This window comes from Dendrobates tinctorius, unplaced genomic scaffold, assembly GCF_039654945.1.
Source record: "Dendrobates tinctorius isolate UK_male_01 unplaced genomic scaffold, ASM3965494v1 ptg000065l, whole genome shotgun sequence".
NCBI lineage: Eukaryota > Metazoa > Chordata > Amphibia > Anura > Dendrobatidae > Dendrobates > Dendrobates tinctorius.
This window is the reverse complement of record NW_027361733.1, coordinates 23,381,247-23,409,226: the sequence shown is the minus strand read 5'-3', so window position 1 is coordinate 23,409,226 and position 27,980 is coordinate 23,381,247. Positions and strand designations below refer to the sequence as shown.

The following is a 27,980-nucleotide window of genomic DNA, read 5'->3' as shown; positions in this document are numbered from 1 at the left end:
GAGAGCTGACACTGCCGTAATGGTACTGCCGGAGGCCTCCCCCGGGGTCGTCTCTGCGTGTCAAGGCCTCCCGTCACCCACCTGCCACCACCAACATGGCGGCTCCTCACGCCCGGCCTCAACTCTGCCTCCGCTAACATGGCGGCGTCCGGGGGGATTGCTTCCGGCCGTCATGGAGCCGCTGAGTTTCCTCCTGCTCCTTGTAGTACTCCCGGGACTGCACCGCGCAGAGAAGGAATGGGACCCAGCTGGGTATTTGCTGTACTGCCCCTGCATGGGTGAGTCCTGGAGAGACCCTGTGCACCGAGCCCTGTATAGGGAAGGGATGGAGGGTACACACTGTGCGCTGAGCCCTGTATTGGGGGGGTGGGTACACACTGTGCACCGAGCCCTGTATACGGGAGGGAGACACACACTGTGCACCGAGCCCTGTATAGGGGGGGTACACACTGTGCACCGAGCCCTGTATAGGGGGGGTACACACTGTGCACCGAGCCCTGTATAGGGGGGGGTACACACTGTGCACCGAGCCCTGTATAGGGGGGGGTACACACTGTGCACCGAGCCCTGTATGGGGGGGGTACACACTGTGCACCGAGCCCTGTATAGGGGGGGGTACACACTGTGCACCGAGCCCTGTATAGGGGGGGGTACACACTGTGCACCGAGCCCTGTATAGGGGGGGGTACACACTGTGCACCGAGCCCTGTATAGGGGGGGGTACACACTGTGCACCGAGCCCTGTATAGGGGGGGGGGGTACATACTGTGCACCGAGCCCTGTATAGGGGGGGTTACACACTGTGCACCGAGCCCTGTATAGGGGGGGGGTACACACTGTGCACCGAGCCCTGTATAGGGGGGGGGTACACACTGTGCACCGAGCCCTGTATAGGGGGGGGGTACACACTGTGCACCGAGCCCTGTATAGGGGGGGTACACACTGTGCACCGAGCCCTGTATAGGGAAGGGATGGAGGGTACACACTGTGCGCTGAGCCCTGTATTGGGGGGGGGGGGGGGGTACACACTGTGCACTGAGCCCTGTATAGGGAAGGGATGGAGGGTACACACTGTGCACCGAGCCCTGTATAGGGGGGGGTACACACTGTGCACCGAGCCCTGTATAGGGGGGGGGGTACACACTGTGCACCGAGCCCTGTATAGGGGGGGGGGTACACACTGTGCACCGAGCCCTGTATAGGGGGGGGGGGGTACACACTGTGCACCGAGCCCTGTATAGGGGGGGGGGGGGTACACACTGTGCACCGAGCCCTGTATAGGGGGGGGGGTACACACTGTGCACCGAGCCCTGTATAGGGGGGGGGGGGTACACACTGTGCACCGAGCCCTGTATAGGGGGGGGGGGGTACACACTGTGCACCGAGCCCTGTATAGGGGGGGGGGTACACACTGTGCACCGAGCCCTGTATAGGGGGGGGGGTACACACTGTGCACCGAGCCCTGTATAGGGGGGGGGTACACACTGTGCACCGAGCCCTGTATAGGGGGGGGTACACACTGTGCACCGAGCCCTGTATAGGGGGGGGGTACACACTGTGCACCGAGCCCTGTATAGGGGGGGGGGTACACACTGTGCACCGAGCCCTGTATAGGGGGGGGGGTACACACTGTGCACCGAGCCCTGTATAGGGGGGGGGGTACACACTGTGCACCGAGCCCTGTATAGGGGGGGGGGTACACACTGTGCACCGAGCCCTGTATAGGGGGGGGGGTACACACTGTGCACCGAGCCCTGTATAGGGGGGGGGGTACACACTGTGCACCGAGCCCTGTATAGGGGGGGGGGTACACACTGTGCACCGAGCCCTGTATAGGGGGGGGGTACACACTGTGCACCGAGCCCTGTATAGGGGGGGGGGGTACACACTGTGCACCGAGCCCTGTATAGGGGGGGGGGGTACACACTGTGCACCGAGCCCTGTATAGGGGGGGGGGGTACACACTGTGCACCGAGCCCTGTATAGGGGGGGGTACACACTGTGCACCGAGCCCTGTATAGGGGGGGGTACACACTGTGCACCGAGCCCTGTATACGGGAGGGAGACACACACTGTGCACCGAACCCTGTATGGGGGGGGGGGTGGTACACACTGTGCCCCGAGCCCTGTATACGGGAGTGAGACACACACTGTGCACTGAGCCCTGTATTGGGGGGGTGGGTACACACTGTGCACTAAGCCCTGTATTGGGGGGGGGTACACACTGTGCACTGAGCCCTGTATTGGGGGGGGACGCACACTGTGCACCGAGCCCTGTATACGGGAAGGGTGGACACACTGTGCACCGAGCCCTATATACGGGAAGGGGGGAACACACTGTGCACCGAGCTCTGTATAGGGGGGGTACACACTGTGCACCGAGCTCTGTATAGGGGGGTACACACTGTGCACCGAGCCCTGTATACGGGAGGGAGACACACACTGTGCACCGAACCCTGTATGGGGGGGGGGGGGGTGGTACACACTGTGCCCCGAGCCCTGTATACGGGAGTGAGACACACACTGTGCACTGAGCCCTGTATTGGGGGGGTGGGTACACACTGTGCACTAAGCCCTGTATTGGGGGGGGGTACACACTGTGCACTGAGCCCTGTATTGGGGGGCGGGTACATGCAGTGCACTGAGCCCTGTATTGGGGGGGGGGGTACACACTGTGCACTGAGCCTTGTATTGGGGGGTACACACTGTGCACTAAGCCCTGTATTGGGGGGGGGTACACACTGTGCACTGAGCCCTGTATTGGGGGGTGGGTACATGCAGTGCACTGAGCCCTGTATTGGGGGGGGGGGGGGTACACACGGTGCACTGAGCCCTGTATTGGGGGGGGTACACACTGTGCACTGAGCCCTGTATTGGGGGGGGGGGTACACACTGTGCACTGAGCCCTGTATTGGGGGGGGGGTACACACTGTGCACTGAGCCCTGTATTGGGGGGGGGGTACACACTGTGCACTGAGCCCTGTATTGGGGGGGGGGTACACACTGCACTGAGCCCTGTATTGGGGGGGGGGTACACACTGTGCACTGAGCCCTGTATTGGGGGGGGGGTACACACTGTGCACTGAGCCCTGTATTGGGGGGGTACACACTGTGCACTGAGCCCTGTATTGGGGGGGTACACACTGTGCACTGAGCCCTGTATTGGGGGGGTACACTCTGTGCACCGAGCCCTGTATACGGGAGGGAGACACACACTGTGCACCGAACCCTGTATTGGGGGGGGGGGGTGGGTACACACTGTGCACCGAGCCCTGTATTGGGGGGGGTACACACTGTGCACCGAGCCCTGTATAGGGGGGGGACACACTGTGCACCGAGCCCTGTATACGGGAAGGGGGGGGGGACACACTGTGCACCGAGCCCTGTATACGGGAAGGGGGGGGACACGCTGTGCACCGAGCCCTGTATACGGGAAAGGGGGGACACTGTGCACCGAGCCCTGTATATGGGAAGGGGGGAGACACTGTGCACCGAGCCCTGTATACGGGAAGGGGGGGGACACTGTGCACTGAGTTTTGTATACGGGAAGGGGGGGCGCTGTGCACCGAGCCCTATATACGAGAAGGGGGGACACGCTGTGCACCGAGCCCTATATACAGGAAGGGGGGGGACACTGTGCTGTGCACCGAGCCCTGTATACGGGAAGGGGGGGGACACACTGTGCACCGAGCCCTGTGTACGGGAAGGGGGGACACACTGTGCACTGAGTCCTGTATACGGGAAGGGGGAACACACTGTGCACCGAGCCCTATATACGGGAAGGGGGGGGACACACTTTGCTGTGCACCGAGCCCTATATACGGGAAGGGGGGGACACACTGTGCACCGAGCCCTGTATACGGGAAGGGCGGGACACACTGTGCACCGAGCCCTGTATACGGGAATGGCGGGACACACTGTGCACCGAGCCCTGTATACGGGAAGGGCGGGACACACTGTTCACCGAGCCCTGTATACGGGAAGGGCGGGACACACTGTGCACCGAGCACTGTATAGGGGGGGTGGGTACACACTGTGCACCGAGCCCTGTATAGGGGGGGTGGGTACACACTGTGCACCGAGCCCTGTATAGGGGGGGTGGGTACACACTGTGCACCGAGCCCTGTATAGGGGGGGTGGGTACACACTGTGCACCGAGCCCTGTATAGGGGGGGTGGGTACACACTGTGCACCGAGCCCTGTATACGGGGGGGGGAGGGGGACACACTGTGCACTGAGCCCTGTATACGGGGGGGGAGGGGGACACACTGTGCACCGAGCCCTGTATACGGGGGGGGGAGGGGGACACACTGTGCACCGAGCCCTGTATACGGGGGGGGAGGGGGACACACTGTGCACCGAGCCCTGTATACGGGGGGGAGGGGGACACGCACTGTGCACTGAGCCCTGTATACGGGAGGGAGACACACACTGTGAACCGAGCCCTATATACGGGAAGGGGGGGACACACTGTGATGTGCACTGAGCCCTGTATCCGGGAAGGGGGGGACACACTGTGCACCTAGCCCTGTGTACGGGAAGGGAGGGGACACACTGTGCACCGAGTCCTGTATACAGGAAGGGGGGGACACTGCACCGAGCCCTATATATGGTAAGGTGGGGGGGGTACTGTGCACCAAGCCCTGTATACAGGAAGGGGGGGGACACTGTGCACCAAGTTTGTATACGGGAAGGGGACACACACTGTGCACCGAGCCCTATATATGGTAAGGGGGGGGGGGGGCACTGCACCAAGCCCTGTATACAGGAAGGGGGGGGGACACTGTGCACCGAGTTTGTATACGGGAAGGGGACACACACTGTGCACCGAGCCCTATATGCGGGAAGGGGGGGGACACTGTGCTGTGCACCGAGCCCTATATACGGGAAGGGGGGTCACGCTGTGCTGTGCACCGAGCCCTATATAGGAAGGGGGGGGGGGGACACACTGCTGTGCACCGAACCCTATATACGGGAAGGGGGGGACACACTGTGCACCGAGCCCTGTATACGGGAAGGGGGGGGGACACACACTGTGCACCGAGCCCTGTATACGGGAAGGGGGGGACACACTGTGCACCGAGCCCTGTATACGGGAAGGGGGGGGACACACTGTGCACCGAGCCCTGTATACGGGAAGGGAGGGGACACACTATGCACCGGGTCCTGTATACCGGAAGGGGGGACACTGCACCGAGCCCTGTATATGGGAGGGGGGACCAAGCCCTGTATATGGGAAGGGGGGGACACTGTGCACTGAGCCCTGTATACGGGAAGGGGGGGGGACACTGTGCACCGAGCTCTGTATACGTGAAGGGGGGGGACACTGTGCACCGAGCTCTGTATACGGGAAGGGGGGGGGACACTGTGCACCGAGCCCTGTATACAGGAAGGGGGGGCACACTGCACCGAGTTCTGTATGCGGGAAGGGGGGGGACACACTGTGCACAGAATTCTGTATACGGGAAGGGGGGGGGGACACTGTGAACCGAGCCCTGTATACAGGAGGGGGGGGGACACTGTGCACTGAGTTCTGTATACGGGAAGGGGGGACACTGTGCACTGAGTTCTGTATACGGGAAGGGGGGACACTGCACTGAGTTCTGTATACGGGAAGGGGGGACACACTGTGCACCGAGCCCTAGATACGGGAAGGGGGGACACACTGTACCGAGCCCTATATATGGAAAGGGGGGTCACACTGTGCTGTGCACCGAGCCCTATATACGGGAGGGGGGGGACACTCTGCTGTGCGCCGAGCCCTATATACGGGAAGGGGTGGGACACACTGTGCACCGAGCCCTGTATACGGGAAGGGGGGGGGGCACACTGTGCACCGAGCCCTGTATACAGGAAGGGGGGGGACACACTGTGCAAGGAGTCCTGTATACGGGAAGGGGGGGGACACACTGTGCAAGGAGTCCTGTATACGGGAAGGGGGGGGACACACTGTGCAAGGAGTCCTGTATACGGGAAGGGGTGACACACTGTGCACCGAGTCCTGTATACTGGAAGAGGGGGACACTGCACCGAGCCCTGTGTATGGGAGGGGGGACTAAGCCCTGTATACGGGAAGGGGGGGACACTGTGCATCGAGCCCTGTAAATGGAAAGGGGGGGGACACTGTGCACCGAGCCCTGTATACGGGGGGGGGGGGGTACACACTGCACCGAGCCCTGTATACGGGAGGGAGACACACACTGTGCACCGAGCCCTGTGTAGGGGGGGTACACACTGTGCACCGAGCCCTGTGTAGGGGGGGTACACACTGTGCACCGAGCCCTGTGTAGGGGGGGTACACACTGTGCACCGAGCCCTGTGTAGGGGGGATACACACTGTGAACCGAGCCCTGTATTGGGGGGGTGGGTACACACTGTGCACCGAGCGCTGTATTGGAGGGGTGCGTACACACTGTGCACCGAGCCCTGTATTGGGGGGGTGGGTACACACTGTGCACCGAGCCCTGTATAGGGGGGGTGGGTACACACTGTGCACCAAGCCCTGTATAGGGGGGGTGGGTACACACTGTGCACGAGTCCTGTATAGGGGGGGTACACACTGTGCACTGAGCCCTGTATACGGGGGGGAGGGGGACACGCACTGTGCACTGAGCCCTGTATATGGGAGGGAGACACACACTTTGAACCAAGCCCTATATACGGGAAGGGGGGGGACACACTGTGCTGTGCACTGAGCCCTGTATACGGGAAGGGGGGGACACTGTGCACCGAGCCCTGTATACGGGAAGGGGGGGGACACTGCACCGAGCGAGCCCTATATATGGTAAGGGAGGGACACTGTGCACCAAGCCCTGTATACGGGAAGGGGGGGCACTGTGCACCGAGCCCTGTATACAGGAAGGGGGGGACACTGTGCACCGAGTTTGTATACGGGAAGGGGGGACACACTGTGCACCGAGCCCTATATACTACTGTGCACCAAGCCCTATATACAAGAAGGGGGGGGGGACACACTGTGCTGTGCACTGAGCCCTATATACAAGAAGGGGGGGACACACTGTGCTGTGCACTGAGCCCTATATACGGGAAGGGGGGGGGACACACTGTGCACCGAGCCCTATATACGGGAAGGGGGGGGACACACTGTGCACCGAGCCCTGTATACGGGAAGGGGGGGGACACACACTATGCACCGAGTCCTGTATACCGGAAGGGGGGGACACTGCACCGAGCCCTGTATATGGGAGGGGGGACCAGGCCCTGTATACGGGAAGGGGGGGACACTGTGCACCGAGCCCTGTATACGGGAGGGGGGGGGACACTGTGCACCAAGCTCTGTATACGGGAAGGGGGGGCACACTGTGCTGTGCACCGAGCCCTATATACGGGAAGGGGTGGGACACACTGTGCTGTGCACCGAGCCCTATATACGGGAAGGGGTGGGACACACTGTGCTGTGCACCGAGCTCTGTATACGGGAAGGGGGGGGCACACTGTGCTGTGCACTGAGCCCTGTATACGAGAAGGGGGGGACACACTGTGCTGTGCACTGAGCCCTGTATACGAGAAGGGGGGGCACACTGTGCTGTGCACCGAGCTCTGTATACGGGAAGGGGGGGCACACTGTGCTGTGCACCGAGCCCTGTATACGAGAAGGGGGGGACACACTGTGCACCTAGCCCTGTATACGGGAAGGGGGGGGCACACTGTGCTGTGCACCGAGCTCTGTATACGGGAAGGGGGGGGCACGCTGTGCATCGAGCTCTGTATACGGGAAGGGGGGGGCACACTGTGCTGTGCACTGAGCCCAGTATACGAGAAGGGGGGGACACACTGTGCTGTGCACTGAGCCCTGTATACGAGAAGGGGGGGCACACTGTGCTGTGCACCGAGCCCTGTATACGAGAAGGGGGGACACACTGTGCACCTAGCCCTGTATACGGGAAGGGGGGGACACTGTGCACCGAGCCCTGTATACGGGAAGGGGGGGGACACACTGTGCACCTAGCCCTGTATACGGGAAGGGGGGGACACTGTGCACCTAGCCCTGTATACGGGAAGGGGGGGACACTGTGCACCGAGCCCTGTATACGGGAAGGGGGGGACACTGTGCACCGAGCCCTGTATACGGGAAGGGGGGGACACTCTGCTGTGCGCCGAGCCCTATATACGGGAAGGGGGGACACTCTGCTGTGCGCCGAGCCCTATATACGGGAAGGGGTAGGACACACTGTGCACCGAGCCCTGTATACGGGAAGGGGGGGGGCACACTGTGCACCGAGCCCTGTATACAGGAAGGGGGGGGACACACTGTGCACGGAGTCCTGTATACGGGAAGGGGGGGGGACACACTGTGCACCGAGTCCTGTATACTGGAAGAGGGGGACACTGCACCGAGCCCTGTGTATGGGAGGGGGGACCAAGCCCTGTATACGGGAAGGGGGGGCACTGTGCACCGAGCCCTGTATACAGGAAGGGGGGGACACTGTGCACCGAGTTTGTATACGGGAAGGGGGGACACACTGTGCACCGAGCCCTATATACTGCTGTGCACCGAGCCCTATATACAAGAAGGGGGGGGGACACACTGTGCTGTGCACTGACTGAGCCCTATATACAAGAAGGGGGGGACACACTGTGCTGTGCACTGAGCCCTATATACGGGAAGGGGGGGGACACACTGTGCACCGAGCCCTATATACGGGAAGGGGGGGGACACACTGTGCACCGAGCCCTGTATACGGGAAGGGGGGGGGGGACACACACTATGCACCGAGTCCTGTATACCGGAAGGGGGGGACACTGCACCGAGCCCTGTATATGGGAGGGGGGACCAGGCCCTGTATACGGGAAGGGGGGGACACTGTGCACCGAGCCCTGTATACCGGAGGGGGGGGACACTGTGCACCGAGCTCTGTATACGGGAAGGGGGGGCACACTGTGCTGTGCACCGAGCCCTATATACGGGAAGGGGTGGGACACACTGTGCTGTGCACCGAGCTCTGTATACGGGAAGGGGGGGGCACACTGTGCTGTGCACTGAGCCCTGTATACGAGAAGGGGGGGGACACACTGTGCTGTGCACTGAGCCCTGTATACGAGAAGGGGGGGGCACACTGTGCTGTGCACCGAGCTCTGTATACGGGAAGGGGGGGGCACACTGTGCTGTGCACCGAGCCCTGTATAAGAGAAGGGGGGGACACACTGTGCGCCTAGCCCTGTATACGGGAAGGGGGGGGCACACTGTGCTGTGCACCGAGCTCTGTATACGGGAAGGGGGGGGCACACTGTGCTGTGCACCGAGCTCTGTATACGGGAAGGGGGGGGCACACTGTGCTGTGCACTGAGCCCAGTATACGAGAAGGGGGGGACACACTGTGCTGTGCACTGAGCCCTGTATACGAGAAGGGGGGGCACACTGTGCTGTGCACCGAGCTCTGTATGCGGGAAGGGGGGGCACACTGTGCACCGAGCCCTGTATACGAGAAGGGGGGGACACACTGTGCACCTAGCCCTGTATACGGGAAGGGGGGGGCACACTGTGCTGTGCACCGAGCTCTGTATACGGGAAGGGGGGGGCACACTGTGCTGTGCACTGAGCCCAGTATACGAGAAGGGGGGGACACACTGTGCTGTGCACTGAGCCCTGTATACGAGAAGGGGGGGACACACTGTGCACCTAGCCCTGTATACGGGAAGGGGGGGACACTGTGCACCGAGCCCTGTATACGGGAAGGGGGGGACACACTGTGCACCGAGCCCTGTATACGGGAAGGGGGGGACACACTGTGCACCGAGCCCTGTATACGGGAAGGGGGGGACACACTGTGCACCTAGCCCTGTATACGGGAAGGGGGGGACACTGTGCACCGAGCCCTGTATATGGGAAGGGGGGGGACACACTGTGCACCTAGCCCTGTATACGGGAAGGGGGGGACCTTCTGCGCTGAACCCCATATGCGGAGGGAATTCTGGGTATGTAGCACTTTATACAGAGGGGGGGACATCCTGTGCATTTAACAATCTCCAAGGGGCAGTAGAGGGGGCACTCTGTACACTTCTTTCTTGGGTGGGAACAGCTCCTGACAAAATATCATTTACTCCTCTCCATGAAGTTTTACTGAACAGTGATGTTTAGTCCTCCTCCTCGGTCTTTTCTTACCCCAGGGGCACCTCCACCCAGTAATGCAGTGCTCAGCTGCCAGTTCTCTACTTGCTCCATAAACCCCAGATTTCATAGCTCCTAGAGATTCTCCATGTTATGGAGTCTGTGGCATTGTACAGAGAAGCAGTAGATGTGAGCGGAGCGTGGCACAGCAGCACAAAGTGTTTCAGCATTCACACATACTGTAAGCGGTTGGGGGAGTTTTTGGGTGCGGAGTGCAGAAACCATGGTATCATAATTTCATTCATTAGTGGTTGTGTTTCTTTGTGCAGGGCGCTTTGGCAATCAGGCGGATCACTTCCTCGGCACTTTAGCCTTTGCCAAGATGGTGAATCGGACACTGGCTGTCCCTCCATGGATTGTTTACAACCACCATCGTCCTCCGTACACCAATGTGAGTGACTGGAATTGACGATCCTTCAGTGACTCTGGCATTATTTTGTCGATTATTTTGCAGATGTTGCTGTAATGATCGGGGGGGGGGGGGGGGGTAGAGGAGCCCGCTGCCTTGCACTAATTGGGGTCCTTGGGCTTTTCTGCAGGTGCATGTGTCTTTTGAAGAATATTTCCAGCTGGCCCCCCTCAGCCAGTACCACAGAGTGATCAGTATGGAGGACTTCATGGAGACATTTGCTGGCAAGTACTGGCCGGCAGAGAAGCGCGTGTCTTACTGCTTTACTGCGGCTGCTCAGAGGAGCCCTGATAAGAAGAGCTGCCCCATGAAGGTGAATAGTGGCTGAGGGCCTAGTGATATTAGTGTTTTTGTTTTGATGCGATCAATCCTCCTTGGTGCTGAGTGCCAATCATTCTGGTCACCTTAACCCCTTAACGACCAGGGGTATTTTTGGTTTTGCATTTTCATTTTTCCCTCCCTTTCTTTCCAGAGCCATAACTTTTTTATTTTTCCATCTATATCACCATGTGAGGGCTTATTTTTTGCGGGACGAGTTGTACTTTTAAATGACACCATTGATTTTACCATGTCGTGTACTCGAAAACGGGAAAACAATTCCAAGTGCGGTGAAATAGCAAAAAAAAAAACACTTGTTTTATGCTTGACTTTTTTGCTAGGTTCACTAGATGCTAAATCTGACCTGTCATTATGATTCTCCAGGTAATTACGAGTTCATAGACACCAAACATGTCTATGTCCTCTTTTATCTAAGTGGTGAAAAAAAATTCCAAAGTTTGCTAAAAAAAAAAATTTGTGCAATTTTCTGAGACCCGTAGCGTCTCCATTTTTCATGATCTGGGGTCTGGTGAGGGCTTATTTTTTCCGTGCCGGGCTGACGTTTTTAATGATACCACTTTTGTGCCGATACGTTCTTTTGATCGCCCGTTATTGCATTTTAATTCAATGTCTTGGCAACCAAAAAAAAAAAGGAATTCTGGCGTTTTGAATTTTTTTCTCGCTACGCCGTTTAGCGATTCTGAACGCGACGATACCTAATGTGTATGTGGGATTTTTTTTTTTACTGTTTTATTTTGATTGGGGAGAAGGGGGGTGATTTGAACTTTTAGGTCTTTTTAATTTTTTTTTTATTTTTAAACATTTTTTTTTTTTTTTTAACTTTTGGCATGCTTCAATAGCCTCCGTAGGAGGCTAAAAGCATGCACACCCGATCGGCTCTGCTACATATGGGCGATGAGCAGATCGCCCATATGTAGCAGATTTACTGCTGTGCTTTCAGCGCCGATCACCGGGTGGCGCTGAAAGCCATATGCCTGGAACAACCATAGAGGTCTCATAGAGACCGCTGGTTGTCCAGGCAACATGACGCCGACCCCCGATCACGTGACGGGGGTCGGCGATGAGGTCATTTCCAGCCCGGCGGTCGGAAATGCTATTCAAATGCCCGCTGTCAGCTTTGACAGCAGGATTTAACTAGTTAATAGGTGCGGGCGGATGGCAATGGCAATTCCGCTCGCGCCTATTGCGGGCACATGTCAGCTGTTCATAACAGCTGACATGTCCCTGCTTTGATGCGGGCTCAGCGCCGGAGCCCTCATCAAAGCAGGGGAGATGACATTAAGGGGTTAAAGGGGTTTTCAGCAAACTACCCGCTATCATATGAAAAGCCCATTTATAGCATTACTACTTATTCACTAGGTGGCTGATAAATTGCTAGAGGTCTTAGGCCTCTTTCACACTTCAGTTATTTGCATCAATTAACCCCTTCCTGACATTCGACGTACTATCCCGTCCACGGTACCCGGGCCCGTATGACCGTGGACGGGATAGTACGTCTACCGCGATCAGCGGCGCCCACGTGGTGAGCGCCGCTGATCGCGGCCGGGTGTCAGCTGATTATCACAGCTGACACCCGGCACTATGTGTCAGGGGCGGTCACGGACCGCCCCCGACACGTTAACCCCTTGCACACCGCGATCAAACATGATCGCGGTGTACCGGGAGTTAAAGGGAAGCATCGGCAGGGAGGGGGCTCCCTCCGTGCTTCCCTGAGCCCCCCACGGCAGCGCAATGTGCAGCGCTGCTGCGGGGGGCTCCTATCCTCCAGGCCCCCGAATCCAAGATGGCGACGGGGGCCTTCGGGGACCTGAGGAAGCTGGCTTCCTCAGTGCCTGCAAAGCGCAGGCAAGAGGAAGTCTGCTTCAATGCCTGTGACAGATTGCTGATCTGTCACAGTGATCTGTGATGTGACAGATCAGCGATCTGTCACAGGACAGTGATGTCCCACCTGGGACTATGTAATAAAGTAAAAAAAAAATTAAAAAATAATGTAAAAATAAATTTAAAAAAATCGCCAAATAAATTAGTAAAAAAAAAAAAAAAATATTCCCCAATAAATTCATTTTTTGAAAATAATAAAAAAAAAAATAAAAGTACACATATTAGGTATCGCCGCGTCCGTAATGACCCGCCCTATAAAACTGTCCCATTAGTTAACCCTTTTAGCGAACCCCTTAAAAAATAAAAATAAAAAACAAAGCAAAAAATAATGATTTATTATCATACCGCCAAACAAAAAGTGTAATAACGCGCGATCAAAAAGACGCATATAAATATCCATGGTACCGCTGAAAACGTCATCTTGTCCCGCAAAAAACGAGCCGCGACACAGCATCATCAGCGAAAAAATAAAAAAGTTATAGCTCACAGAATAAAGCGATGCAAAAATAATTATTTTTTATATAAAATAGTTTTCATTGCATAAAACCGACAAAAACATAAAAAAACGACCTAAATGAGGTATCGCTGTAACCGTACTGACCCGAAGAATAAAACTGCTTTATCAATTTTACCGCACGCGGAACGGTGTAAACGCACCCCCCAAAAGAAATTCATGAAACGCTGGTTTTTGTTCATTCTGCGTCCCAAAAATAGGAATAAAAAGCGATCAAAAAAGGTCACGTGCCCGAAAATGGTACCAATAAAAACGTCAACTCGTCCCGCAAAAAATAAGACCTCACATGACTCAGTGGGTCAAAATACGGAAAAATTATAGCTCTCAAAATGTGGTGATGCAAAAACTATTTTACATTAAAAAGCGTCTTTTAGCGTGTGACAGCTGCCAAAAATAAAAACCGCCATAAATAGTAAATCAAACCCCCCGTTATCACCCCCTTAGTTAGGGAAAAATAATAAAACTAAAAAAAAAGTATTTATCTCCATTTTCCCGTTAGGGTAAGGCTGTGTGCACACGCTGCGGATTAGGTGCGGATAAATCCGCAGGTGAAACCGCAGGTCAAAAGACCTGCGGTTTTACCTGCAGATTGCTCTGCGGTTTTGTCCTGCGGTTTTTCATCTCCTCAATAGAGGAGATGGCAAACCGCAGGAGAATCCGCAGAAAGAATTGACATGTCAATTCTTTCTGCGGATTGAAAACCGCAGATAATCCGCGCGGAAAATTCCGCACCGTCTGCACTGCGGTTTTTGATTCCCATAGGGAATCATGGTACTGGGGTCCGCAGCAGCCAAAACCGCTGCGGAACCGCAGCAAAATCCGCAGCGTGTGCACACAGCCTTAGGGTTAGGGCTAGGGCTAGAGTTAGGGCTCAGATTAGGGTTAGGGGTGTGTTGGGGTTAGGGTTGGAGTTATAATTGGGGGTTTCCACTGTTTGGGCACATCAGGGGCTCTCCAAATGCAACATGGCGTCTGATCTCAATTCCAGCCAATTCTGAGTTGAAAAAGTCAAATGGTGCTCCTTCCCTTCCAAGCTCTGCCATGCGCCCAAACAGTGTTTTACCCCCACATGTAGGGTATCAGCCTACTCAGGACAAATTGCAAAACAATTTTTGGGGTCCAATTTCTCCTGTTACCCTTAGGAAAATAAAAAATTGGGGGCAAAAATATCATTTTTGTGGAAAAAATGATTTTTTTATTTTCACGTCCGAGTGTTATAAACTTCTGTGAAGCACTTGGGGGTTCAAAGTGCTCACCACACATCTAGATAAGTTCCGTGGGGGGGTCTAGTGTCCAAAATGGGGTCACTTGTGGGGAGTTTCAATAGTTTAGGTACATTAGGGGCTCTCCAAACGCACATGACACCCGCAGACCATTCCATCAAAGTCTGCATTCCAAAACGTCACTGCTTCCCTTCCGAGCCCCGACGTGTGTCCATACAGTAGTTTTCTCCCACATATGGGGTGTCAGCGTACTCAGGCCAAATTGGACAACAACTTTTGGGGTCCAATTTCTCCTGTTACCCTTGGGAAAATGAAAAAATTGGGGACTAATTGATCATGTTTCTGGAAAAAATACGATTTTTTTATTTTCATGCCCTGGCATTATAAACTTCTGTGAAGCCCTTGGGGGTTCAAAGTGCTCACCTCACATCTAGATAAGTTCCTTAGTGGGTCTAGTTTTCAAAATGGGGTCATTTGTGGGGGGTTTCCACTGTTTAGGTACATTAGGGGCTCTCCAAAGGCAACATGACACCCGCAGACCATTCCATCAAAGTCTGCATACCAAAACGTCACTACTTCCCTTCCGAGCCCCGACGTGTGCCCATACAGTAGTTTTCACCCACATATGGGGTATCAGCATACTCAGGACAAATTGGACAACAACTTTTGGGGTCCAATTTCTCCTGGTACCCTTGGGAAAATAAAAAAATGGTGACTAAAAGATCATGTTTGTGGAAAAAATACGAATTTTTTATTTTCACGCCCGGGCGTTATAAACTTCTGTGAAGCACTGGGGGGTTCAAAGTGCTCACCACACATCTAGATAAGTTCCTTGGGGGGTCTAGTTTACAAAATGGTGTCATTTGTGGGGGGTTTCCACTGTTTAGGTACATTAGGGGCTCTCCAAAGGCAACATGACACCCGCAGACCATTCAATCAAAGTCTGCATTCCAAAACGTCACTACTTCCCTTCCGAGCCCCGACGTGTGCCCATACAGTAGTTTTCTCCCACATATGGGGTATCAGCATACTCAGGACAAATTGGACAACAACTTTTGGGGTCCAATTTCTCCTGGTACCCTTGGGAAAATGAAAAAATGGTGACTAAAAGATCATGTTTGTGGAAAAAATACGAATTATTTATTTTCACGCCCGGGCATTATAAACTTCTGTGAAGCACTGGGGGGGTCAAAGTGCTCACCACACATCTAGATAAGTTCCTTAGGGGTCTAGTTTCCAAAATGGTGTCATTTGTGGGGGGTTTCCACTGTTTTGGTACATCAGGAGTTTTCCAAAAGCGACATGGTGTCCGATCTCAATTCCAGCCAAAAACGTCAAATGGCGCTGCTTCCCTTCCGAGCTCTGCCATGCGCCCAAATAGTGGTTTACCCCCACATGTGGGGTATCAGCGTACTCAGAACAAATTGCACAATAACTTTTACGGTCCTGTTACCCTTGGAAAAATAAGAATTGAGGGTGAAAAGATCATTTTTGTGGAAAAAATATGATTTTTTAATTGTATGGCTTTATGTTATAAACTTCTGTGAAGCCCATGGGGGTTCAAAGTTCTCACCACACATCTAGATAAGTTCCTTAGGGGGTCTAGTTTCCAAAATGGTGTCATTTGTGGGGGATTTCCACTGTTTTGGTACATCAGGGGTTTTCCAAACGCGACATGGTGTCCGATCTCAATTCCAGCCAAAAACGTCAAATGGCGCTGCTTCCCTTCCGAGCTCTGCCATGCGTCCAAATAGTGGTTTACCCCCACATGTGGGGTATCAGCGTACTCAGGACAAATTGCACAATAACTTTTAGGGTCCTGTTACCCTTGGGAAAATAAAAATTGGGGTGAAAAGATCATTTTTGTGGAAACAATATGATTTTTTAATTGTACCGCTGTACGTTATAAACTTCTGTAAAGCCCTTGTGGGTTCAAAGTTCTCACCACATATCTAGATAAGTTCCTTGGGGGGTCTAGTTTCCAAAATGGGGTCACTTGTAGGGGGTTTCCACTGTTTAGGTACATCAGGGACTCTCCAAACGTGACATGGCGTCCGATCTGAATTCCAGCCAATTTTGCATTGAAAAAGTCAAACGGCGCTTCTTCCATTCTGAGCTCTGCCATGCGCCGAAACAGTCGTTCCCCCCCACAAATCAGGTATCAGCGTACTCAGGACAAATTGCACAATAACTTTTGCAGTCCAATTTCTCCTGTTACCCTTGGTAAAATAAAAAAAATTGAACCTGAAGTATTTTTTTTGTGAAAAAAAGTTAGATGTTCATTTCTTTTTAAATATTCAAAAAAATTCCTGTGACGCACCTAATGGGTTAATAAACTTCTTGAATGTGGTTTTGAGCACCTTAAGGGGTTCAGTTTTTAGAATGGTGTCACTTTTGGGTATTTTCTATCATATAGACCCCTCAAAGTGGCTTCAAATGTGATGTGGTCCTAAAAATAAAATGGTGTTGTAAAAATGAGAAATCGCTGGTCAACTTTTAACCCTTATAACTTCCTAACAAAAAAAAATTTTGGTTCCAAAATTGTGCTGATGTAAAGTAAACATGTGGGAAATGTTACTTATCAAGTTTTTTGTGTGCCGTATCTCTGTGATTTAAGGGCATAAAAATTCAAAGTTGGAAAATTGCGACATTTTCAAAATTTTTGCCAAATTTCCATTTTTTTCACAAATAAACGCAAGTTATTTGAATGAAATTTTACCACTAACATGAAGTACAATATGTCACGAGAAAACAATGTCAGAATCACCGGGATCAATGGAAGCGTTCCAGAGTTATGACCTCATAAAGGTACAGTGGTCAGAATTGTAAAAATTGGCCCGGTCATGAACGTGCAAACCACCCTTAGGGGGTGAAGGGGTTAAAATCCGCCAAAAAGGCAGACAAGCGGATCCGTTCTCAACTGATGTTTAGACGGATCCTGAAAATGAGGAACCGCTGGCTGGGAAGAGAGAGAGAGAATGAGAGAGAGAGAGAGAATGAGAGAGAATTTTTTGGTCCGGCACCCAGGCAGAATTTGGGGTTAATCCAGTGTCTGGAGGATCCGCCGCCCAAAAAAACCTTGCAAGCTCCGTTTGGAAATCTTTGAGGATGTTGACGGACACTAACATCGTGGCGGATCCTCACAAAAACGGATGCAACGGACAGCAATCAGTCAGGATCCGCCAATAATGAAAGTCAATGGGGGAAAAAACGGATCCGCAAAGAAAAATGGCAGATCCGTTTTTTTCAAAATTGGCGGATCTTGACTGATTGTCAAAAACGGAAGTGTGAAAGAGGCCTTAGACTGGTCTAGATGGCTGTCGACCGAATAAAGCTTTTTTCCGATTGTTCGGCCTACAGCCATCTCAGCTTTCACTCCCATCTACAGAAATGTTCCCTCGGCCGAGCACTCTTATATTCTCTATGTGAAAGCCACATGTCGGCTGGCAGGTTATCTCAAACATGTGCGACCAGCATATCCCAACCATCAGTCGGCTGGTGTCTTCATATGCACCAAACCCATTGATATTGGTGAGTTTGGCCCGCTTTAGTCTAATGTGTATGGTGACCTTTACAGCTGGAGCCCCCCCACCGGTTTCGAGAATCGGACTCCCAAGTGCTCCATATGAATAGACGGTCACACATGCACACTTCTGCTCCATTTCTGCTCCATGAGAGTGCTGGAAATAGCCATGCACTGTACTTGGTGGTCTAATAGACAGATTCTCCACCATCACTCCAATTTATCGAGGTGCCGCAGAGCCAAATTCTTGGGATCAGTGGTGGTTTTGGTGATCAAGTTGCTCTTATGGGAATATGCTCTTTAGCTTTTTCAACACCAAAGATATAATACTATAGGGATACCCTTCATTAATCTTCTCACCTAAGCAATCATGGACTAGATGTTGTAGTAACCTACTTCTTAATTGTGGCCCTCCTTTTTTTTAAATGTCCACGTAACGTGTCGAGAAGCAGCAAATGTGTAGACACGGGGTTCTCTTTTGTGTGCATTCACGACCCCGTTTAATTGGTATTGTATGCTCCTTCCAGGATGGGAATCCATTTGGCCCTTTCTGGGATCATTTCCATGTGGACTTTTCCCGCTCAGAGCTGTTTGACGGCATGAATTTCGGTGCTCATTATAAAGACGTTTGGCAGAGCCGGTGAGTGCGGGAAATGTGTTACCAGACACACATTAGGAATCCTTTGACACATTTACATCACGAACAAGGCATATTTGCCCATGGCATCTGAGATCTTGAGTATAAATGCTTGCCACACTAAGGCATGTTTATCTGATTTTGCCAGGTACCCAGCTTCCACACACCCTGTCCTCGCCCTCCCAGGGGCACCAGCACAGTTTCCGGTGCTGGAAGAACACAGGAGTTTACAGAAGTACATGGTCTGGTCTGAAAACATGGTTCAAGAGGGAGACAAGCAAATTGAGGCCCTGCTTCTCCGACCGTACGTGGGTGTGCATTTGCGAATTGGCTCCGACTGGGTGAGTATTCACTCTTAATGACGGTCAGTTTGCCATTCTGGGCAGTGGAAAAGCGGAGTGGCAAATCTTTGGTTTGTACATTATGTCTGTGCTGTAATTTTGCAGTTCCCCAGTCTTCTGCCAGATAGAATCTCGTTAATGGGGGGGAAATATAAATATGATGCCATTTTTTTAATTAAAGGGGTTGTCCGGGCTTTTCAGATAATCTCAGTACATATCTGGGCTGCAGAATTATGACAATAAGTAATTTACTTTTTGTCACTAATTTGCACGGTTTTCTAGATATTCTGAACAGAACGTCCAAGGGGGGGGGGGTGTTATGGCATTGAAATGAGAACTAGTCATAACCTCCTACTCTACTCCAAACATGCCCTCTATAGCAACAACCCCACCCTACATAGCTACAGGCCCTCCCTGTCCACATGAAGCAGCCCTCATCACACAGTAACGAATTCTTCCCGTCCAGCAGCCTCAGTGCAGAGAGCTGCTCCTCCCCCAGACACACACTGAACAGTTATCTATGGAAAGTGAAACTAGTGAGGAGTGAAAATCGTCCTGTATTCTGGGCCACGCCATGATTACAATACATAACTCATTATCAGTAATTCCTTCCCTCACTGTCCCAGGCTGCTGGCAGCAGTGAGAACAGACTGTGTGATGGCCAGTGATGGGGGTCTGCAGCTTCTAATCTGCACAGGGGATGGCAGTCATTGATGTAATCTGTTGTGAGACAAAGCCTCTGCTGTGTGAATGAGCCAGCTCTGTGTCACTGATGTCTTCACACAGCAGCAGATTTGATGCAGGGTATGTGTGAGCACTGTCACCTAATGACACAAATACTGATGGGAGCAACCTGTCCAATCAGCAGCTGTACACGTGGGAAGTGTTGGGAGGTGTATGTATGTATTGTGCTGCTTTCACAAATACAGGATCACTGCTGTGTTCTTTCCAATGCTGGAATAATGATAAAGATGAGTGCTGGTGCAGTTTACTGCCAGCCAATGAGTGGGCAGTGGGTGGTGCTTGTCACGGGAGTTTGGTGGAGCTTCACACATACACTGCACCAAATCTGCTGCTGTGTGAAGACATCAGTGACACAGAGCTGTCTCATTCACACAGCAGAGGCTTTGTCACACAACAGATTACATCAGTGACTGCCATCCCCTGTGCAGATTAGAAGCTGCAGACCCCATCACTGGCCATCACACAGTCTGTTCTCACTGCTGCCAACAGCGAGGGAAGGAATTACTGATAATGAGTTATGTATTGTAATCATGGAGTGGCCCAGAATACAGGACGATTTTCACTCCTCACTAGTTTCACTTTCCATAGATAACTGTTCAGTGTGTGTCTGGGGGAGGAGCAGCTCTCTGCACTGAGGCTGGTGGAGGGGAAGAATTTGTCACTGTGTGATGAGGGCTGCTTCATGTGGACGGGGAGGGCCTGTAGCTATAGCTATGGAGGGTGGGGTTGTTGCTATAGAGGGCATGTTTGGAGTAGAGTAGGAGGTAACGACTAGTTCTCATTTCAATGCCATAACACCCCCCCCCCCCCCCTTTGGACGTTCTGTTCAGAATATCTAGGAAACCGTGCAAACTAGTGACAGAAAGTAAATTACTTATTGTCATAATTCTGCAGCCCAGATATGTACTGAGATTATGTGAAAAGCCCGGACAACCCCTTTCTGACATCAGACGCACTATCCCATCCATGGGACCCGGGCCCCTATGCCCATGGACGGGATAGTACGTCCAGCGCGATCAGCGGCGCCCACGTGGTGAGCGCCACTGATCGCGGCCGGGTGTCAGCTGATTATCACAGCTGATACCCGGCACAATGTGTCAGGGACGGTCACGGACTGCCCCCGACACGTTAACCCCTTGCACACTGTGATCAAACATGATCGCGGTGTACCGGGGGTGAAAGGGAAGCATCGGGAGGGAGGGGGCTCCCTCCGTGCTTCCCTGAGCCCCCCACGGCAGCGCAATGTGCAGCGCTGCTGCGGGGGGCTCTTTCCCTGCAGTCCCCCGAATCCAAGATGGCGACGGGGGACTGCAGGGAGCTGACTTCCTCATGCCTGCGCTTTGCAGGCACTGAGGAAGTCTGCAGCAGTGCCTGTGACAGATCGCTGATCTGTCACAGTGATCTATGATGTGACAGATGAGCGATCTGTCACAGGACAGTGATGTCCCACCTGGGACTATGTAATAAAGTAAAAAAAAAAATAAAAAAAAGTTAAAATAATTTTTAAAAAATCGCCAAATAAATTAGAGGAAAAAAAAAAAAAATTCCCCCACTAAATCCATTTTTTGGAAATAAAGAAAAAAAACAAAACAATAAAAGTACACATACTAGGTATCGCCGCGTCCGTTACGACCTGCCCTATAAAACTGTCCCATTAGTTAACCCCTTTAGCGAACCCCTTAAAAAATAAAAAACAAAGCAAAAAATAATGATTTATTATCATACCGCCAAACAAAAAGTGCAATATCGCGCGATCAAAAAGACGCATATAAATATCCATGGTACCTCCTGAAAACATCATCTTGTCCCGCAAAAAAACGAGCCACCATACAGCATCATCAGCGAAAAAATAAAAAAGTTATAGCTCGCAGAATAAAGCGATGCAAAAATAATTATTTTTTATATAAAATAGTTTTCATTGCATAAAACCGACAAAACATAAAAAAACCTAAATGAGTTATCGCTGTAACCGTACTGACCCGAAGAATAAAACCGCTTTATCAATTTTACCGCACGCGGAACGGTGTAAACGCCCCCCCCCCCAAAAGAAATTCATGAAACGCTGGTTTTTGTTCATTCTGCGTCACAAAAATCGGAAAAAAAAGCGATCAAAAAATGTCACGTGCCCGAAAATGGTACCAATAAAAACGTCGTCTCGTCCCCCAAAAAATAAGACCACACTTGACTCGGTGGGTCAAAATATGGAAAAATGATAGCTCTCAATATGTGGTGATGCAAAAACTATTTTTACAATAAAAAGTGTCTTTTAGTGTATGACAGCTGCCAAAAATAAAAACCGCCATAAATAGTAAATCAAACCCCCCGTTATCACCCCCTTAGTTAGGGAAAAATAATAAAATTAAAAGAAAATGTATTTATTTCCATTTTTCCATTAGGGCTAGGTTTAGGGTTAGGGCTAGGGTTAGGGCTGAGATTAGGGTTAGGGGTGTGTTGGGGTTCGGGTTGGAGTTAGAATTGGGGGTTTCCACTGTTTGGGCACATCAGGTGCTCTCCAAATGCAACATGGCGTCTGATCTCAATTCCAGCCAATTCTGAGTTGAAAAAGTCAAATGGTGCTCCTTCCCTTCCAATCTCTGCCATGCGCCCAAACAGTGTTTTACCCCCACATGTAGGGTATCAGCCTACTCAGGACAAATTGCAAAACAACTTTTGGGGTCCAATTTCTCCTGTTACCCTTAGGAAAATAAAAAATTGGGGGCAAAAATATCATTTTTGTGGAAAAAAATAATCTTTTAATTTTCACGCCCGGGCGTTATAAACTTCTGTGAAGCACTTGGGGGTTCAAAGTGCTCACCACACATCTAGATAAGTTCCTTGGGGGGTCTAGTTTCCAAAATGGTGTCATTTGTGGGGGGTTTCCACTGTTTTGGCACATCAGGGGTTTTCCAATCGCGACATGGTGTCCGATCTCAATTCCAGCCAAAAACGTCAAATGGCGCTGCTTACCTTCCGAGCTCTGCCATGCGCCCAAATAGTGGTTTACCCCCACATGTTGGGGTATCAGCGTACTCAGGACAAATTGCACAATAACTTTTAGGGTCCTGTTACCCTTGGAAAAATAAGAATTGAGGGTGAAAAGATCATTTTTGTGGAAAAAATATGATTTTTTAATTGTACCGCTGTATGTTATAAACTTCTGTGAAGCCCTTGTGGGTTCAATGTTCTCAGCACATATCTAGATAAGTTCCTTAGGGGGTCTAGTTTCAAAAATGGGGTCACTTGTGGGGGGTTTCCACTGTTTAGGTGCATCAGGGGCTCTCCAAACGTGACATGGCGTCCAATCTGATTCCAGCCAATTTTGCATTGAAAAAGTCAAACGGCGCTCCTTCCCTTCTGAGCTCTGCCATGCGCCGAAACAGTGGTTCCCCCCCACATATCAGGTATCAGCGTACTCAGGACAAATTGCACAATAACTTTTGCAGTCCAATTTCTCCTGTTACCATTGGTAAAATAAAAAAAATGGAACCTGAAGTATTTTTTTTGTGAAAAAGTTAGATGTTCATTTTTTTTTTTTAAATATTCAAAAAATTCCTGTGACGCACCTAAAGGGTTAATAAACTTCTTGAATGTGGTTTTGAGTACCTTAAGGGGTGCAGTTTTTAGAATGATGTCACTTTTGGGTATTTTCTATCATATAGACCCCTCAAAGTGGCTTCAAATGTGATGTGGTCCATAAAAATAAAATGGTGTTGCAAAAATGAGAAATCGCTGGTCAATTTTTAACCCTTATAACTTCCTAACGAAAAAAAATTTTGGTTCCAAAATTGTGCTGATGTAAAGTAAACATGTGGGAAATGTTACTTATCAAGTTTTTTGTGTGCCGTATCTCTGTGATTTAAGGGCATAAAAATTCAAAGTAGGAAAATTGCGAAATTTTCTCCAAATTTCCGTTTTTTTTCACAACTAAACGCAAGTTATTTGAATGAAATTTTACCACTAACATAAAGTACAATATGTCACGAGAAAACAATGTCAGAATCACCGGGATCCATGGAAGCGTTCCAGAGTTATGACCTCATAAAGGGACAGTGGTCAGAATTGTAAAAATTGGCCCGGTCATGAACGTGCAAACCACCCTTGGGGGTGAAGGGGTTAACCATTGGCTGCATTAACCTTTGTTATTCATCTCTTGTCTTCCCGACAGGTTAACGCTTGCAAGATGCTGAAGGATGGCACGGCCGGCCCGCATTTCATGGCTTCCCCTCAGTGTGTTGGGTACAACCGTCAGAAGGCAAAGCCACTCACCATAAACATGTGTCTGCCCGACCTCAAGGAAATCAAGCGTGCGCTGACGTACTGGGTAAAGAAGACCAAAGCGAGATCCATATATATAGCTACTGACTCCACGTCTTACACCGCCGAGCTACAGAAGGCTCTGGGGGAGAAGGTGAGCAGGCTCCAGAGCTCTTTAGCAATCATACCTTATACTCCAGTCACAGCCAAAGCTGCGTTCATAAATTACTGTTGTCTGTCACATGTTGTTGGTGATTTAGTCTGGCAGCTTTTTGATGTATGTTTTGCAAACTGATAGCTAGTAGGAAAGCAGCAGAATAGTGAATGCAGCTCTGGAAGTCAAAGTTCCTGTGTATTAATCTTTTCAATTTCTTTTCTTGTAGGTTAAAGTTGTGAGTTTACAACCAGAAGTGGCACAAATAGATCTGTATATTTTAGGACAGTCTGACCATTTTATTGGGAACTGTGTGTCGTCGTTCACGGCGTTCGTGAAGAGGGAGCGTGACATTCGGGGGACGCCCTCCTCCTTCTTCGGGATGGATTCAGTGGTTAGGAAGCCAGATGAGCTGTGAGGGAACGTGGCGTTGGGAGGACATTACCCGAGAAGACTCGTCTGTGGATAAAGAGACGACCAGCACAGGCGCAGTTCTAATCGTGACCTTGGAAACCCTGTACGGCCAAGTGTCTGATGTCCACAAGAGATTTGGTCCAGTATCTAGCTTTAAAGGGGTATCCCAATTTTGCAGGATGTTGGCATATCTCTAGGATATGCTCTTACTTTAAGATCGGTGGGAATGCAGACTTAAAGTGAATAACGCCAGCTAGAGTTCCATAAACAGCAAGTGTCTGGAAGCGCCACTGATCAGGGAGTGTGGGGGTGGCGCATCACTAAGGTTCTTTATTCTTCGGTCCCAGAGGTTGTACCCTCGCTGATCATAAATTAAATGGCATATTCTAGGGACAGGGCGAATACCACTTCAAGGGGCTTTCCACCATCAAGACTAATGATTTGGAAATGACTGCAGAGTTCCTCAAAGAAGGATCTGCAAATATGTGTATGAATATAGTCCTTATATGTTTTTTATTCTGCTTAAAGGTACATTTCCTGAGATGTCACGATAAAGTTAACTAGAAAAGACATTTGTTCCTATCAACCTTGTCACTTCTGACGGCATATGAAGGGACGTGGTACCTATTATAAGCATTTAAAGAGGAGTCTTAACAGCACAGAGTGACTGTTCAAGCCAAGTACAGGTGCTTGGTGCATCATGGCAGGGCCAAACATTTACCGTCTCCTTTCTACCTACTTGTTTACCCTCTATCTTTCCCCTTCTTCTTTGACAGACAGCTCTGGCTTCATTGAGGCAGAGATGGAAAACAGGTGCTAACATGTAGTTAAATAATTTGCCACGTCCTGATACTCTGAGTGCCTGTGCTATAGGTTATATTCGATGAACTTAACTATCCAACTATGAAACTATGGTTTGAAATGACATTCTGTGCTGACTGTCCCTTAAATGCATCTTCCCACCTACTTGGTTGGCTTTAGCTTTATACAGCTAGAGAAAACAAGTAGTTGGGAAAGATGCACTGAACTGTTTGGACATACCAAGGGTCCAACACGTGCCCCTGTACTTGGTTTGAACAGTACATGCCGAAACTCCTTTTAGGGCTCATACTCACTTGCGAGAGACTCGCACGAAATCCTGGCACTGCCGCAAGCACTTGGACCAGAGCATGCGGCCACATGTATTTCTATGCAACCGCATGCTCCGGTCCCAGTGCCGGCGGCAGTGCAAGGTTTTCATGGGAGTCTCTCGCAAGTGAGTATGAGCCCTAAAGGGACTCTGTCCGCACAGAGTAACTGTCCAAAGTACTGCCGCTCGGTTCTTCATGGCTGGGGTAATCATTTAAATACACCTTCCCACTTGCTTGTTTTCCCTCAAGCCAAGGAGCTCAGAGAAGAATTGTGGCAAGGCACAGATCTGGCCAAGGTTACAAAAGAATTTCTGCAGTACTCAAGGTTCCTAAGAGCACAGTGGCCTCCTTAATCCCACTGTAGATGGAAGCCAAGCAGGTGGGATTATGTAGTTAAATGACTGGTCCCACCTTGAACAGTCATTCTGTGCTGACAGTGCTTTTAAAAGCCCACACAGTCTGACTGTTCCCATCGTGGAGAAGATCTAACATCTGTATCCTCTTCTGAACTTTCCAGTTAACTTAAGTGCAGTCAGTGGATCCTGTAAAATGAGACGTCTGCCTATCATCGGGACCACAGCACAATGTGAACAGAACCAATTCCAATAGTGATGAGAGAGCGGCGTACATAGGGAGACACTTACTGAGTCACAGGCGGATAAATAACGTGTTATTTTAGACTTATTTTCTGAAATAAAATATTAAATCTCACTAGTTTGAGTCTTCCTGCAAAAATGATGGTATTAAGCTGCTACTTGACCTCTGCTGGCTCTCGGTAAAAGGAAACGTGATTATGTTCTAACGATACTGGCAAATCCATATTGAGGTGACGTCTTTATCTCTCCATCTTACGCTCCCCACATACACATTAGACAGCTGTCGGCTGCTGTTTGGTTGTACTTGGTTAGATAAGTCACTGTGCTGACAGTCCCTTTAAGAGGAATAAGATGTGTACATGAAGCATAGCGAGTGGCCGTGTATGCAATGCCTATAGGTCCTCTCACCTTCCAGTGCGGCAGTGAGAGGTGATGAAATACCCCTTTAAATTTTGTGCACTGGTCCAATCGAAAGAAGATGTCAGGAGCTTTGTGGCTCAAGGGGGAGTTGGGCCTAAGTACATTGCCATTGATCACACAGGTAGACATGCCATTGGTAGTTTTGAGGATTCCGATCTGTCTGACAGTCATATACTTTGATCAGGCGTACGAACAGGAGGTGTCATCACTGTACACAGGGCTGATCACAGGCTACACTGCTGTCATTCACCGTACACAGGGCTGATCACAGGCTGCGCTGCTGTCATTCACCGTACACAGGGCTGATCACAGGCTGCGCTGCTGTCATTTACTGTACACAGGGCTGATCACAGGCTGCGCTGCTGTCATTCACCGTACACAGGGCTGATCACAGGCTGCGCTGCTGTCATTTACTGTACACAGGGCTGATCACAGGCTACGCTGCTGTCATTCACCGTACACAGGGCTGATCACAGGCTGCGCTGCTGTCATTCACCGTACACGGGGCTGATCACAGGCTGCGCTGCTGTCATTTACTGTACACAGGGCTGATCACAGGCTACACTGCTGTCATTCACCGTACACAGGGCTGATCACAGGCTGCGCTGCTGTCATTTACTGTACACAGGGCTGATCACAGGCTACACTGCTGTCATTCACCGTACACAGGGCTGATCACAGGCTGCGCTGCTGTCATTCACCGTACACAGGGCTGATCACAGGCTGCGCTGCTGTCATTTACTGTACACAGGGCTGATCACAGGCTACACTGCTGTCATTCACCGTACACAGGGCTGATCACAGGCTGCGCTGCTGTCATTCACCATACACAGGGCTGATCACAGGCTGCGCTGCTGTCATTTACTGTACACAGGGCTGATCACAGGCTGCGCTGCTGTCATTCACCGTACACAGGGCTGATCACAGGCTGCGCTGCTGTCATTCACCGTACACAGGGCTGATCACAGGCTACACTGCTGTCATTCACCGTACACAGGGCTGATCACAGGCTGCGCTGCTGTCATTTACTGTACACGGCTGATCACAGGCTACACTGCTGTCATTCACCGTACACAGGGCTGATCACAGGCTGCGCTGCTGTCATTCACCGTACACAGGGCTGATCACAGGCTACACTGCTGTCATTCACCGTACACAGGGCTGATCACAGGCTGCGCTGCTGTCATTTACTGTACACAGGGCTGATCACAGGCTACACTGCTGTCATTCACCGTACACAGGGCTGATCACAGGCTGCGCTGCTGTCATTCA

The 27,980-nt window shown here is 51.2% G+C and overlaps 2 protein-coding genes across 3 annotated transcripts in view; one reads left to right on the top strand and one right to left on the bottom strand.

Moving 5' to 3' along the window:
- The window catches only part of PLAGL2 (PLAG1 like zinc finger 2), a 37,962-nt gene extending 37,746 nt beyond the window's left edge, over window positions 1-216 (bottom strand). The window contains exon 1 of the mRNA XM_073580719.1: window positions 82-216. The gene's annotated coding sequence lies outside the window, so the exon portion shown is untranslated. The remainder of the gene's footprint in view (window positions 1-81) is intronic.
- Window positions 20-26,403, top strand: POFUT1 (protein O-fucosyltransferase 1). Of its 2 annotated transcripts, none has more exons than XM_073580721.1 (7): window positions 20-278; window positions 10,399-10,520; window positions 10,669-10,851; window positions 18,546-18,658; window positions 18,804-18,996; window positions 23,906-24,148; window positions 24,378-26,403. In XM_073580721.1, exons 1-7 carry the CDS (start codon window positions 20-22, stop codon window positions 24,564-24,566), a joined length of 1,302 nt encoding a protein of 433 aa, XP_073436822.1. In that variant the 3' UTR covers window positions 24,567-26,403. The 2 variants fall into 2 exon arrangements, with proteins under 2 accessions (XP_073436822.1, XP_073436823.1); XM_073580722.1 differs by lacking the exon at window positions 20-278 and adding an exon at window positions 10,059-10,310.
- The last annotated feature ends 1,577 nt before the right edge of the window (window positions 26,404-27,980 follow it).

Bases quoted from the DNA above. Each gene is read 5' to 3' on its own strand.
- POFUT1 (XM_073580721.1), top strand. From the start codon at position 20: ATGGTACTGCCGGAGGCCTCCCCCGGGGTCGTCTCTGCGTGTCAAGGC. The intron at 10,521-10,668 runs GTGAGTGACTGG...GCTTTTCTGCAG, and splicing joins ATCGTCCTCCGTACACCAAT to GTGCATGTGTCTTTTGAAGA. The intron at 18,659-18,803 runs GTGAGTGCGGGA...TGATTTTGCCAG, and splicing joins AAAGACGTTTGGCAGAGCCG to GTACCCAGCTTCCACACACC.